Here is a 14,787-nt window from a genome sequence, read left to right on the forward strand (position 1 = left end):
CAGTCACACACACACACACACACACACAATGCACACAGACACCCACCATGCACACAGACACGCACACACACACACCATGCACACAGAGACACACACGCACACACACACACCCATGCACACAGACGTGCACACGCACAAACACACACCCACCATGCACACAGACACGCACATGCAGACACACACGCACACGCACACACCCACCATGCACACAGACACGCACACACAGACACACACACATACACACACACGCAGACACACACCCACCATGCACACAGACATGTGTACGCAGACACACACGCGCACACACATCCACCATGCACACAGGCACGCACACGCAGACACACACACATAAGCACACACCCACCATGCACACAGACTCTCACACACACACACCCACCATGCACACGCACATGCACATGCAGGTACACACGCACACACACACACACACCCACCATGCACACAGACATGCACATGCAGATACACACGCACACACACACACACACCCACCATGCACACAGACATGCACACGCAGACACACACACACACACACACACACGCACACACGCACATACGCACACACGCAGACACACACAGTGGCGGAGGAGGCCGGTGGGATCGAACCTGGCTCTCCTGCGCAAAGAGCTCGCAGCACTCCTTGCTGTGCAACCCTGACACGTGAAGACAGAATTCACCGCGCACAGCCAGTATAAAGCCCGTGATCACGGAATGAGTGAAAGCTTGTGTTTTAAAATGTTTCTCTCCGCTCTGGGCCACTGGGAACTCTCGGAAACGCAGATCCCCCAGGCTGCTCTTGTGCACACACCCTCACTTCACCATTTGATGGATATTATTAAACACACTAGGAGCAACTAAAGGAGTCACTGCCCCAGGATTCCAGAGACCCCGGTTCCATCCCAACTACAGTGTGCGTGTGTGTGTGTGTGTGTGTGTGTGTGTGTGTGTGTGTGTGTGTGTGTGTGTGTGTGTGTGTGTGTGACTGCGTCTGTAATTGGGTGTGTGTGAAGACTGTATTTGTGTGTATTTGTGTGACTATACGTGTCTGTATTGTGTGACGTGTATGTGTAACTGTGTCTGTAATTGTGCGTGTGTGTGTGTGTTTGTGACTATGTGTGAGAGAGGGACTGTATGTGTCTATTTGTGTGTGTCAGTGTTTATGAGACTGTGTGTGTGTGTGTGTGTGTGTGTGTGTGTGTGTGTGTGTGTGTGTGTGTGTGTGTGTGTGTGTGTGTGTGTGTGTGTGACTGTATGTGTCTCTATTGTGTGACTTTGTATGTGGAATTAGCACATTCTCCCTGTGTCCCCACGGGTTTCCCTGCGTGCTCCGGATTCCTCCCACAATTAACCATTACCCCCACCCCTGTATGGGGGTGAGGGGAGGGGGAGAATCTGAGGTGGGGGGGTTGACTGCCATGTGGGGAGAACCTTGCACATTCTTCGGGACGTGGAAGGGCAGACACCCCAAACACACACACGCACACCCACCATGCACACGTGCACGCACCTGCCCAGATGCCCACCACCTGACTCTGCCTCTGTCTGCTGCAGTCCGAGATCCCCTCTGCCTGTCCCAGACCCAGACACCCACCAGGCCTTTAGGTGCACCGTAGACAGCACCCTATCCACACGACTTGGTACAGTCACCGCTCTGCCCGTGAGCATGAGGAACCGCTCAGCACATCACAGAAACCAGCCTCCCCTCCGCGGACTCTGCCTACACTTCCAAATCCCTCTTCTCCCCCCTCCCATCGGGCAGAAGATACAAAAGCTTGAAAGCCCGTCCAACCAGCTCAGGGACAGATTCTACCCCGATGCTATCAGACTATGTAGTCTCCTACTACGATAAGATGAACCTTAATCTCACGATCAACCTCGTTGTGACCTTGGGTAATAAGACCCATCTGCACTGCACTCTCTCTGTGACTGTAATTCTTTATTCTGCTTCCTGTTATTGTTTGACCTTGTTCTACCTCAATGCTCTGTGTAATGATCTGATCAGTATGAACAGAGTGCAAGATTATTGCTGTATCTTGGTACATGTGACAATAATTAACCAATAAAGCCAGACCCCCCAATGCCTGCCCCAGTCGCAAACACGGACTCCCCCCCTCTCCGCCCGCGTGGAACCGCGGTTAGACAGACGCAGTACGCCGGGAATCAGACAAAAGCTTTTTACTGAGTTTACACCCACCCCACCCCGATGGGGAGGGGCAGACGCCCGGGCCCCCCTCCCCTGTCATCGACCGTACTGAGCCCACTCCAGGGGGGGGTCTCGTGGCCCCTTCGGCTTCGACACTCGGAAATTGAAACCTGCAGAGAGAGAGAGAGCTGTCAGAGGAGGCAGAGATGGGGTTTGCAGCAGTGGAAGGGGGAAAGAGGAATGCGGAAGAGTGAGGAGGGGAGAGAGGGTGAGGGGGAGAGTGAGGGTGAGCGGGAGGAGAGTGAGGAGGAGAGAGGGTGAGGGGGAGAGTGAGGAGTGGAGAGAGGGTGGGGGAGAGAGGGTGGGAGAGAGAGGGTGGGGTGGGGAGAGAGAGGGTGGGGAGAGAGGGTGGGGGAGAGAGGGTGGGGGTAGAGAGGGTGGGAGAGAGAGGGTGGGGTGGGGAGAGAGAGGGTGGGGGAGAGAGGGTGGGGAGAGAGGGTGGGGGAGAGAGGGTGGGGGAGAGAGGGTGGGGGAGAGAGAGGGTGGGGGAGAGAGGGTGGGGGAGAGAGGGTGGGGAAGAGATGGTGGGGGTAGAGAGGGTGGGGTGGGGAGAGAGGGTGGGGTGGGGGAGAGAGGGTGGGGTGGGGTGAGAGGGTGGGGGAGAGAGGGTGGGGAGAGGGTGGGGTAGAGAGGGTGGGGTGGGGAGAGAGAGGGTGGGGGAGAGAGGGTGGGGTGGGGAGAGAGAGGGTGGGGGAGAGGGTGGGGTGGGGAGAGAGGGTGGGGAGAGAGGGTGGGGTAGAGAGGGTGGTGTGGGGAGAGAGAGGGTGGGGGAGAGAGGGTGGGGAGAGAGGGTGGGGGAGAGAGGGTGGGGTGGGGAGAGAGGGTGGGGGAGAGATGGTGGGGTGGGGGAGAGAGGGTGGGGGAGAGGGTGGGGAGAGGGAGAGCTGTCAGAGGAGGCAGAGACGGGTTTGCAGCAATGGAAGGGGGAAAGAGGAATGCGGAAGAGTGAGGAGGGGAGAGAGGGTGAGGGGGAGTGAGGGTGAGCGGGAGGAGAGTGAGTAGGAGAGAGGGTGGGGAGAGAGGGTGAGGTGAGGGGGTGGAGGGAGGGTGAGGGGGAGAGAGAGGATGAGGGGAGAGAGAGGGTGTGGGGGGAGAGAGAAGGTGTGCGGGGAGAGAGAGGGTGTGCGGGGAGAGTGTGCGGGGAGAGAGGGTGTGCGGGGAGAGAGAGGGTGTGCGGGGAGAGAGGGTGTGCGGGGAGAGAGGGTGTGCGGGGAGAGAGAGGGTGTGCGGGGAGAGTGTGCGGGGAGAGAGAGGGTGTGCGGGGAGAGAGGGTGTGCGGGGAGAGAGAGGGTGTGCAGGGAGAGTGTGCGGGGAGAGAGAGGGTGTGCGGGGAGAGAGAGGGTGTGCGGGGAGAGAGAGGGTGTGCGGGGAGAGAGGGTGTGCGGGGTGAGAGGGTGTGCGGGGAGAGTGTGCGGGGAGAGAGAGGGTGTGCGGGGAGAGAGAGGGTGTGCGGGGAGAGAGGGTGTGCGGGGAGAGAGGGTGTGCGGGGAGAGAGAGGGTGTGCGGGGAGAGAGAGGGTGTGCGGGGAGAGTGTGCGGGGAGAGAGAGGGTGTGCGCGGAGAGAGGGTGTGCGGGGAGAGAGAGGGTGTGCGGGGAGGGAGAGGGTGAGGGAGTGAGAGGGTGAGGTGAGGGGGCGGAGGGAGGGTGAGGGGGAGAGAGAGGGTGAGGGGGAGAGAGGGTGTGCGGGGAGAGAGGGTGAGGGAGTGAGAGGGTGAGGTGAGGGGGCGGAGGGAGAGTGAGGAGGGGAGAGAGCGTAAGGGGGAGGAGAGTGAGCAGGGAGAGAGGGTGATGTGGGTGAAAGAGGTTAAGGGGAGAGGAGTTGAGGAGGGTTTGGAGAGGAGGGGTGAGGGTGAAGAGGAGGGGCTGAGGGGGGAGGAAGGGACAGGGAGGCAGTGAAGGGGGTTGATAAGGGAAGAGGGGAAGAAGGAGAGAAAGGTAGGAGGGGAGCTGTGGAGAGGAACGGAGGAGAGACAACCGGGGTCGGAGGATGGAGGGACAGAACGAGGAAGTGAGAGAAGTGTGGGAGGGGAGAGTCACTAATCTCACGTACCCAGTTTCGGCGCCTTGATGATGTCGTCAATGTCTTCGTATCCATCGTCGATGTCGGGCTCTGCAGCTGAGAGGTTGGAGCATGCGGGTGGGTAAACGGCGGTGTGGAGAGACGATTACCGAGCCGAACCAGGTTGGTGACACTAACCCCAGGGACTGCGGAGTCTACAACCAGGGTTCCCATCCCAGAGTGGGGGTGTCGGCTGTTCAGGACAATGAGGGGGCCTGGTTGCCACGGGCGATCCCGAGGGTGGGGGCCGAAAGAAATCCCGACGTTCACATTGCTGCCCTTGGATGGGACATGCCCTCTGAATGGGGGGGGGCAGGAGTTGGGGGTTCTCGCTCGTCCAGAGAAGCCCCGGGGGAATGGCAGGATCCTAACTCCCCAGGAATGAGCAATTCCGGAAACGCAAACACCATCTGCAAGAAGCGTAACTGAGTCTCGGCTCCCCTCCTGTAGAAATGGAGGTGGAGGCGTGGCAAGTTTTTAATTCTTCGCACCCTCCGCCCCCAGGGGAAAGGAGATCAAGGAGGGGTGACACCTGGGTGGACGGGTACAGTGGGTTGCGAGGTTGGGGGACCAGGAGCAGTCTGTACCCCGTGCAGACGTGGGGCGCCAGGGCGGGAGGTTCGGAATTGCCCCGTCAGAAACGCGTCGTACCAGGAGCGAGAGGGGCAGGGGGATATGCAAACGGGGTAGCAGACGTGGGGGGGAGAGAGAGAGGAACACGTACAACAAGCTGGAGGAACTCAGCAGGTCGGGCAGCATCCGTGGAAACCAACAGTCAACAGCCAAGGGTCTTGGCCCGATACGTTGACCGCTCGTTTCCACGGACGCTGCTCGACCTGCTGAGTTCCTCCAGCCTGTTGTACGGGTGGCTTTGACCCCAGCATCTGCGGTGTACTTTGTGTCGAAGGGAAATAGAGATCCCTGCTTTCCGAGAAGGACGGGGACGGTAATTAAGCAGGGAGTTCGCACATCTCAGTTTACCTTTCTTGGGCGATCCTGTGAAGGCCTGTGGAGAGACAGGGGCAGAATCAGAGGCCGTGAGGGTGTTACTGCACAGGGAGATCCCACCAGGGTGACCCATCACCTCCCGGGGTACAGTCTGACTAGATACAGCCTCCTTTCCTACTTCCTCAATTCCCCCCTCGCTCCTCATCTGTCCCCCTCACCCTTCCCGCCTCCCCAGGAACCCTCTGCACTTCAGATCCCATCCTCCCTAATTCCACCAACCCCCCCCCCCCATTTGCCTCCCACCCTAATCCGCCCCTCTCCTCTCACATCCCCTCACTGCCTGCTTTACACTTTCCAAGACCCTCAACAGCTCCCACTGTTCTCTCCTTCCCCATCACACTCCTCTCCTAACTCCCTCCCTCCCCCACTCCCTACCCAGGCCCACCTCTAAAAATACCCACTCGCACTCCACACCTACCATTCTGAAGGCGTTGCGTAACTTCCCGGAACTTATCCCATCGGTGCTGGAGAACGATGAGGCCCGGGACAAGTCTGTAGGGACGGAGGGAGAAGAGGAGAGGGACGGGGAGGAGAGGGGAGGGGAGGGGTGAGGGGAGCGAAATGTGAGGAAGGAGAGGGGAGGGACAGAGTGAAAGAGAGGAGGGAGGGGTGGGGGGAGAGAGATGCGAGGAAGAGGAAGGGGAGAGGAGAGAGGGAGGGGAGGAGAGGAGGGAGGGGTGGGGGAGGGAGAGATGTGAGGAAGAGGAAGGGGAGAGGAGAGAGGAAGGGGAGAGGAGAGAGGGAGGGGAGGAGAGGGACGGGGAGGAGAGGAGGGAGGGGTGGGGGAGGGAGAGATGTGAGGAAGAGGAAGGGGAGAGGAGAGAGGGAGGGGAGGAGAGGGATGGGGAGGAGAGGAGGGAGGGGTGGGGGAGGGAGAGATGCGAGGAAGAGGAAGGGGAGAGGAGAGAGGGAGGGGAGGAGAGGGACGGGGAGGAGAGGGACGGGGAGGAGAGGAGGGGGGGTGGGGGAGGGAGAGATGTGAGGAAGAGGAAGGGGAGAGGAGAGAGGGAGGGGAGGAGAGGGACGGGGAGGAGAAGAGGGAGGGGTGGGGGAGGGAGAGATGCAAGGAAGAGGAAGGGGAGAGGAGAGAGGGAGGGGAGGAGAGGGACGGGGAGGAGAGGGACGGGGAGGAGAGGGACGGGGAGGAGAGGGACGGGGAGGAGAGGAGGGAGGGGTGGGGGAGGGAGAGATGCGAGGAAGAGGAAGGGGAGAGGAGAGAGGGAGGGGAGAAGGAAGAGAGGAATGAGGGGAGGAGAGGATGGAGGGGGAGAGGAGGGGAGATGGGGAGATGGATAGAGGAAGGGGAGAGGAGGGGACGAGGTAGGGATGAGGAGAGATTAAATGATAGCATGAGGAAGGCAGAGGGGAAAGAGAGAGCGAGGGTCAGTGTTTTTCTTTACAGCCTAGGTGTGGGGTTGATGTGACAGAACCCCAGTTTCCACCCCCCCAGTGAAGGAGTGTAGGGAATCGAGAGACGGCCCCACGAAACTCGCAAAACGCACAGGGAGATCCCATAGACGACTCTTTTTGGAGTTGAACATCCATCCACCCAGCCAGTCACTGCACTATCTGGCGGGTGGGGATGCGTTTCCTTACCCTGATCGTCCACCAGGAACGAGTCGGCCGTCCGGTTGGGGAGGGAGGGGGCCCAGTCCTCGCCCGATCCGTCTGCAGAGGAGAGCACAGCGTCAGTCCTGCATTCTTTGGGTGGGGAGTGCCGCCTTGTGGGAGGGGTGGCGAGGAGGGAATGCCACTCCCCTGCTGCCACCCCAAAGGTAAATCCCCCCCCCGCCCATTCTGACAAACGTCGCCCCTCGTTTGAACTTGAGCATGGGACACCATCTTCCTGGGACCCACCCCCACCCTGCCTCCCTGCGGTTATTGAGTAATACAGTGCTGTAATATCTGGAAGCTCCAGCTGCTGATGGGTCAGTATCCTGGCAAAAACTACACCGTGCAGACAACAGAACACTCCAAGCAACTCCACGAAAAGCACAAGTCAGGAGACGGATACAAGAAAATTTCCAAGTCACTGAATATCCCTTGGAGTACAGTCAGGTCAATCATACAGAAACGGAAAGAATATGGAACTGCTATAATTCTGCCTAGAGCAGGCCGTCCTCAAAAACGGAGTGACCGCGTAGCCTCCAACTGACCCACCGTTCCCAACCCACTCGTCCCAATCTCTGTGCCAGTCCAGCTGGGGTTCATCACACCAACTCCTTACACAGCTCTACAGCATGAAACAGGGCCCGTCTGGTCCATTCCAACCTCTGCCCTGCTTGGCCCCTATCCCCCTAAACCTTCCCTATCCAGTTTAATGTCCAAGTACATTGTAAATATTCCCATACACGGACCGCCCTCGGTGAAAACCTCAGTTTCCCTTAAATCCGGCTCCTCCTAAGATGTGCCTACCCAAGGGAGAAAGGCTGTGACCATCCGTCTTACCTATGCCCCTCGTGGTTTTATAAACCTCCATAAAGTCACCCCCTCAGCCTCCTTCGCTCCAGGGAAAACAGTCCCAGTCTGTCCAGCCTCTCAAGCCCTCCGGTCCTGGGAACATCCCGGTGAATCTTTCCCACCCCCTCTCCAGCTTAATGACATCCTTCCCATAGCTGGGCGACCAGAACCGCCACAATACTCTGAGTGCGGCCTCACTGACGTTTTTGTACGGGTGTAACGGGACGTCCCAACTCCGGTACTCTGTGCCCCGACAAGCTTGCTTGTATTCAAATCCTATGATTCATTACCCCTGTATTGTCCCGTGCTCGGGGATGGTGGGGGTGGGGGGTTAATGTCCTAGCCTATTCGACTCTTCCCCATAACACAGTTTCTCAAACCCCAGCAACATCCTTGTAAATTTTCTCTGCCCTCTTTCAATCTGATTGGTACATTTCCTGCAGGTGGGCTGACCAGAACTGAACACAATGCTCCAAATTTGACCCCACCGGCGTTATACAACGTCAACGTAACATCCCAACTCTTGTACTCAAACTCCTGACTGAGGACGACACGGTAGTGTAGCGGTTAGCACAACGCTTTACAGCGTTCGCTGCCCGTGAGGAGTTTGCACGCTCCGGTTTCCTCCCACAGTCCGAAGATGTACAGGTTGGCAGGTTAATTGGTCACATGGGTGGCGTGGTCCTGCTGGGAAGAAGGTCACAATGCTGTGCTGTATCTCGGAGATTGGGCCAGAAGCTCTCTTTAGCCCGTCTACCTTTTTGACACCACCCTCAATGAGTTCTGGACCCGCATCCACAAATCCCATTGTTGTGCTGCAATACCGCTCAAATTGCAAGTCCGACCCTGGCTGGTCCTCCCAAAGTGCAACACCTCACACTTGTCTGCATTAAACTCCATCTGCCTTTTCTCAGCCCACTTTCATTGTGATCTTCCACCTTATCGTTTGCCTGCACTGCACTCTCTCTGTAACTGTGACACTCTATTCTGCATTCTGTTATTGTTTGACCTGGTTCTACCTCAGTGCTCTGTGTAATGATCTGATCGGTATGAACAGGGTGCAAGACAAGATCTTCACTGTATCTCAGCAGCTGGAACAATAATAAACCAATTTCATTCAATTGAATTACTTTCAGAGAACTACACACCTTCACGCCTGGGTTTCTGTTCTACAACACTCCCCAGAGCCCTGCTGTTCACTGTGAGTCCTGCCCTGGCTTGACTTCCCAATATCCAACATCCTGCCCTTGTCCGAGTTAAATTCTTGTCAGTTTATATCAACAGCACCACGTGGCCTGTTCCAAACCCTTCCCTGCTCAGGCATTCTCCAGTCCTGGCCTCACACTACAACCATCTAACAATTACAGCACAGAAACAGGCCATCTCGGTCCTTCTAGTCCGTGCCGAACGCTTACTCTCACCTAGTCCCACCGACCTGCACTCAGCCCATAACCCTCCATTCCTTTCCTGCCCATATACCTATCCAATTTTACCTTAAATGGCCTCGAAACTGCCTCTACCACTTCTACTGGAAACTCATTCCACACAGCTACCACTCTCTGAGTAAAGAAGTTCCCCCTCCTGTTACCCCTAAACTTTTCCCCCTAACTCTCAACTCATGTCCTCTTGTTTGAATCTCCCCTACACTCAGTGGAAAAAGCCTATCCACATCAACTCTATCTATCCCCCTCATAATTTTAAATACCTCTATCAATTTCCCCCTCAACCTTCTACGCTCCAAAGAATAAAGACCTAACTTGTTCTACCTTACTCTGTAACTTAGGTGCTGAAACCCAGGTAACATTCTAGTAAATCTTCTCTGTACTCTCTCTATTTTGTTGACACCTTTCCTATAATTCGGTGACCAGAACTGTACACAATGAGTACACATACACTCAGTGGCCATTTTATTAGGTACCTCCCCTCCATTGGTCAGGATTGAAGTTGTATAAGACATCGGCGAGGCCTAATTTTGAGTACTGTCTGCAGTTTTGGTCGCCCACCTACAGGAAAGATGTGAACGAGGTTGAAAGAGTGCAGAGAAGATCTATAAGGATGTTGCCAGGTCTGGAGGGCCTGAGCTACAAGGAAAGATTGAACAGGTTAGGACTGCATTCCTTAGAATGTCGAAGATTAAGAGGCGATTCGATGGAGTTAGACAAAATTATGAGGGGTATAGATAGGGTAAACGCAAGCAGGCTTTTCCCCAGAGATTGGGTGGGACTATAACCAGAGGTCATGGGTTAAGGGTGAAAGGTGAAAATCATGAGGGGAATCTTCTTCACTCCGAGAGTGGTGAGAGTGTGGAACGAGCTGGCAGTGCAAGTGGTGATACGAGCTCAATTTCAATGTTTGAGAGAAGTTTGGGTAGGTACGTGGATTGTAGGGGTATGGAGGGCCATGGTCGATGGGAGTAGGCTGTTTAAGTGGCTCAGCATGGTCTAGATGGGCCGAAGGGCCTGGTTTTGTGCTGTACTTTTCTGTGACTCTATGAATCTATAAATGCTGCGTCATCGCTGTTTAAGCCAGGGTACAAATCGGGGCAGTACGATCGGGAGGGCAAGCTGTTGCTGGTGCAACAGGCCCCCCCCCCCTCTCCACGCAGCCTACGAACCCACAGCAATGGCAGAGACTGATGCAGTCTGGCATCGCAGGGGTTGCCAGTCAGCGTTCGTCTCCTCTCGGGGTTTACTGCCGAAGCCTCCCCCCAAGAGCGGGTGTGGCCACAGGGCAGCTGAGATCAGAGATCAGAGATCTCCCGGACGAGCTGCCGACCACGGCTGACGAGTCTGTCCTGCCCGAAGCGACTGGTTGCCCCATCAATCGAAGTGGTGCTGCTAGGCTTAGTATCTAAGCCAGGCATGAAGGCCAGGAGCTGGACTTGGTTGTCACTATTTGAGACGCAAGTCATCGGGAGCATTTAATAGAGAGTGGGAGCTTTCACCCCCGGCGATACCTCCGGTACCTAATAAAGTGGCCACTGAGTGTGTGTTCACGGTCTTCTGCGGCTGTAGCCCACCCACGTCAAGCTTCAACGTGTCGTGTGTTCAGAGAAGCTCCTCTGCACACCGCTGTTGTAATAAAGCCATAAGATTAAGGAGCAGAATTGGGCCATTTGGCCCATCGAGGTCTCTCCGCCATTTCATCACTGCCGATCCACTTTCCCTCTCAGCCCCAGCGCGAAAAAGCATGTGTGGTTATCCGAGTTCCTGTCGGCTTGGACCGGTCCGGCCATTCTCTGACCCCTCTCATTAACCAGGCCTTTTCACCTGCAGGACTTTCTTCGCCAGATGTGTTTTTTTGTTTCTTTCAACCCGAGAGACTGTTGAGCATAAAAATCCCAGGAGGTCAGCAGTTTCTGAGATACTCAAACCACCCCGTCTGGCACCAACGGCCAAAGACACTGAGATCACGTTTCTGCCCCCGTTCTGACGTTTGGCCTGAACCACAGATGAACCTCATGACCACGTCAGCATGCTCTTGCGCGTTGGGTTGCTGCCACGTGATTGGCCGATTAGATAACGAGCAGGTGTATCTAAAGAAGTGGCCACTGAGTGTGGAACATGGAATGGCACAGCAGAGGGTCAGGCCACTTGGCCCATCGCGCCTGTACTGTGCACTATAAAGCACAGGCACAGAATTAGGCCATCGACTCTGCTTCGCTGTCCGCTACAGCTGACTTAACACAATACCGAATTAAACTAAATTTATACTGCCTGCGCATGGTCCGTCCCCCTCAAGCCCCAGCGCGCCCATGTACCTGTCCAACAGCCACTTCCATTGCATCTGTGTCCGCCAACACCCCTGGCAGGACATTCCGGGCACCTGCCACTCTGTGTGTAAAAAAAATTTGCCCCTCTCCTCTTTAAACTTTCCCCCTCTCACCCCAGGGTTAAAAACTCCCTTTCTTTTTTGTTGCCGACTAACAATCCCTCAATACGAAGTATTCTGACTATTCTCAGAGTATTCTGGGCACCTTATGTTAGAAAGGATGTGGTGAAACAAGAGACTGTTCAGAGGAGGATCACGGAAACAGTTCTGGCATTGAACTGCTTGTCATATAAAGAGGGTTTGATGGCTCTGGGCCACTAGAATTCAGAAGAATGAGGGGTGACCTATCGAATGGTGAAAGGCCTGGGTAGGGTGGATGTGGAGAAGATGTTTCTTATGGCGGGGGAGTCTAAGGCTAGAGCACACAGCCCCAGCCTCAGAACGGAGATGAGGAGGAATTTCTTTAGCCAAGGAGGTGGTGAATCTGTGGAATTCATTGTCACAGGCAGCTGTGGAGGCCGACTTTATGTACGTTTAAGGCAGAGGTTGATCGATTCTTGATTGGAAAGGTCATGAAGGGTTACGGGGAAAAAGCAGGATATTGGAGATGAGAGGAAAATCGGATCAGGCGTGATGAAATGGCGGAGCAGACTCGATGGGCCGAACGGCCTCATTCTGCTCCTGTGTCTTATGATTTAACCCTAGCCTAATCACGGGACAATTTACAGAGACCAATTAACCTACCGACCGGTGCGAGCCAGACCACCCACATGGAGGAAACCCACGAGCCTCTCATCTCATCGACCTCTATCCGGCCTGCCCTCAACCTCAGCCACTCTGGAGAAAACAACCCTCTTGTTCAACCTCACCGTATAGACTGCGCTCTCTAATCCAGACACCCTGCCCAATGCCCCCTGTGATTGGGGGAGGCTGTGGCCTCGAGCCTCCAACAGCACTCCCTGACTCGAGGAGTCAACGTCCCGCGCGATGGAGGCAAGCTCGTTCACCGCCGGCGCTGCGTCTCGTTCTCCTCGCCTCACGGCGCGGCCGGCTGTGGAATCGCAAGATCCCTCTGCAGATCGATGCTGTCACGGGAATCGCACCGTTTCCTCCGGAGGGTGGGGAGAAGAGGGCGAGGCGGAAGAGGTGGGCAGGCAGGAGGGGGCGAAGGTGCAAGGGAGAGGGAGAGCGAGGAGGAGTAGGCGGTGAGAACAGTGAGGGGAAAGGGAAGAGTAGGGGAAGGAGAGGGAGATGTGGATATGGAGGGGGGTGATGCGGAGGGGGCAATGCGGCAATGGGGATTGGGATAGGTTAAGGAGTGGGATGGGCTAGGGAATAGGATTGGCTTAAGGAGTGGGCAGCTAAGAAGTGGGGGTAGGAGGGGTAAGGAGTGGAGGAGTAAGGAGTGGGAGGAGTAAGGAGTGGGAGGAGTAAGGAGTGGGAGGGGGGTAAGGAGTGGGAGGGGTAAGGAGTGGGAGGGGTAAGGAGTGGGAGGAGTAAGGAGTGGGAGGGGTAAGGAGTGGGAGGAGTAAGGAGTGGGAGGAGTAAGGAGTGGGAGGGGGTAAGGAGTGGGAGGGGGTAAGGAGTGGGAGGGGTGTGGGAGGAGGTAAGGAGTGGGAGGAGGTAAGGAGTGGGAGGAGGTAAGGAGTGGGAGGGGGTAAGGAGTGGGAGGGGTAAGGAGTGGGAGGGGTAAGGAGTGGGAGGGGTAAGGAGTGGGAGGGGTAAGGAGTGGGAGGAGTAAGGAGTGGGAGGAGGTAAGGAGTGGGAGGAGGTAAGGAGTGGGAGGGGGTAAGGAGTGGGAGGGGGTAAGGAGTGGGAGGGGGTAAGGAGGGGGTAAGGAGTGGGAGGGGTAAGGAGTGGGAGGGGTAAGGAGTGGGAGGAGTAAGGAGTGGGAGGGGGTAAGGAGTGGGAGGGGGTAAGGAGTGGGAGGGGGTAAGGAGTGGGAGGGGTAAGGAGTGGGAGGAGTAAGGAGTGGGAGGAGTAAGGAGTGGGAGGGGTAAGGAGTGGGAGGGGTAAGGAGTGGGAGGAGTAAGGAGTGGGAGGGGGTAAGGAGTGGGAGGGGGTAAGGAGTGGGAGGAGTAAGGAGTGGGAGGGGGTAAGGAGTGGGAGGAGTAAGGAGTGGGAGGGGGTAAGGAGTGGGAGGGGGTAAGGAATGGGAGGGGGTAAGGAGTGGGAGGGGGTAAGGAGTGGGAGGAGTAAGGAGTGGGAGGAGTAAGGAGTGGGAGGGGTAAGGAGTGGGAGGGGTAAGGAGTGGGAGGAGTAAGGAGTGGGAGGGGGTAAGAAGTGGGAGGGGTAAGGAGTGGGAGGGGTAAGGAGTGGGAGGAGTAAGGAGTGGGAGGGGTAAGGAGTGGGAGGGGGTAAGGAGTGGGAGGGGGTAAGGAGTGGGATGAGATAAGATGGAGTACCAGGGCTAGAGAGGAGAGCGGGGGTATGTGGAGGAGGGGTAAGTAGGGGAAATCAGAGAAAGGAGGAAGGGGGCAAGGACAAGTGAGGGCAAGGTGGGTGAGGAAGGTGAGTGAGGAGAGCGATGGGGAGGGGTAGGGGGCAGACGGGGAGGATGCCTGGCAGGCAGCAAGGGGAATCCGGTCAGCGATGGGGGTCTCACCTGGGCCACTGGCAGGCTCGCTGCTGAACTGGATTGTGCTGTAGTTGGTACTGCTGCCCTCCCCTGCTGCCAGGACACCCCCCGGGCGCATTTGGGCATAGACGGGCGAGGCGGGTGTCTGCACCCTCTGATCTTCCCCCACCACGTTGCTGTAGAGGTGGCGGGGGGTGGGAACCGGCCCCTCCGGTCGTTTGGCATATGCGGGAGTCCCCCCAGCCGAGGGCAGGTGGGTGGGAGGGGGACCCCCTGACACAGGCCTGAGACGGGACACCATGGCGTAGGTTTCAGTGCCCTGCCCCGACATGGCCGCTGCTGGTGGCTGCGGCGAGCGGGCTCTTGGCTGTCTGCGGACGACGTGGGTGCAAGGAGGTGGGCAGGGACGGGGGGAACAGGAGGGGAGAGAAGGTGAGGGGTTGAGAGGAAGTGGAAAGGGGGGTGTGGAGGGAGGTGAGTTGGGGAGAGGGGTGTGAGAGAGGATGTGGCAGAGACAGTGAAATTTGGGGGTGAGAGAAAAATGGGGGAGAGCAGAGAGAGAGAGAGAGAGAAATAGGACAACTGTGAACTCTGATCAGGGCCACCAACTTCCTACTTCTCCCTCCGCCAAGCCCTTCGTTCCTCCCTTCCCTCTGCCCCTCCCTCCTCTCCTCCAACACCTTAGATATCTTT

The 14,787-nt window shown here is 56.8% G+C and overlaps 1 protein-coding gene across 1 annotated transcript in view; it reads right to left on the reverse strand.

The window, feature by feature from the left end:
- Positions 1–2,175: 2,175 nt before the first annotated feature.
- The window catches only part of LOC132387486 (tyrosine-protein phosphatase non-receptor type 18-like), a 55,623-nt gene continuing 43,011 nt past the window's right edge, over positions 2,176–14,787 (reverse strand). The window contains exons 9-14 of the mRNA XM_059959854.1: positions 14,122–14,465; positions 6,882–6,953; positions 5,704–5,777; positions 5,259–5,283; positions 4,269–4,334; positions 2,176–2,328 (exon numbers count right to left, since the gene is read on the reverse strand). Of these exons, the coding sequence (XP_059815837.1) occupies positions 2,255–2,328; positions 4,269–4,334; positions 5,259–5,283; positions 5,704–5,777; positions 6,882–6,953; positions 14,122–14,465 (655 nt within the window). The 3' untranslated portion in view covers positions 2,176–2,254. The remainder of the gene's footprint in view (positions 2,329–4,268; positions 4,335–5,258; positions 5,284–5,703; positions 5,778–6,881; positions 6,954–14,121; positions 14,466–14,787) is intronic.

Source organism: Hypanus sabinus, unplaced genomic scaffold (genome assembly GCF_030144855.1).
Source record: "Hypanus sabinus isolate sHypSab1 unplaced genomic scaffold, sHypSab1.hap1 scaffold_1915, whole genome shotgun sequence".
NCBI classification, from domain to species: Eukaryota; Metazoa; Chordata; class Chondrichthyes; order Myliobatiformes; family Dasyatidae; genus Hypanus; species Hypanus sabinus.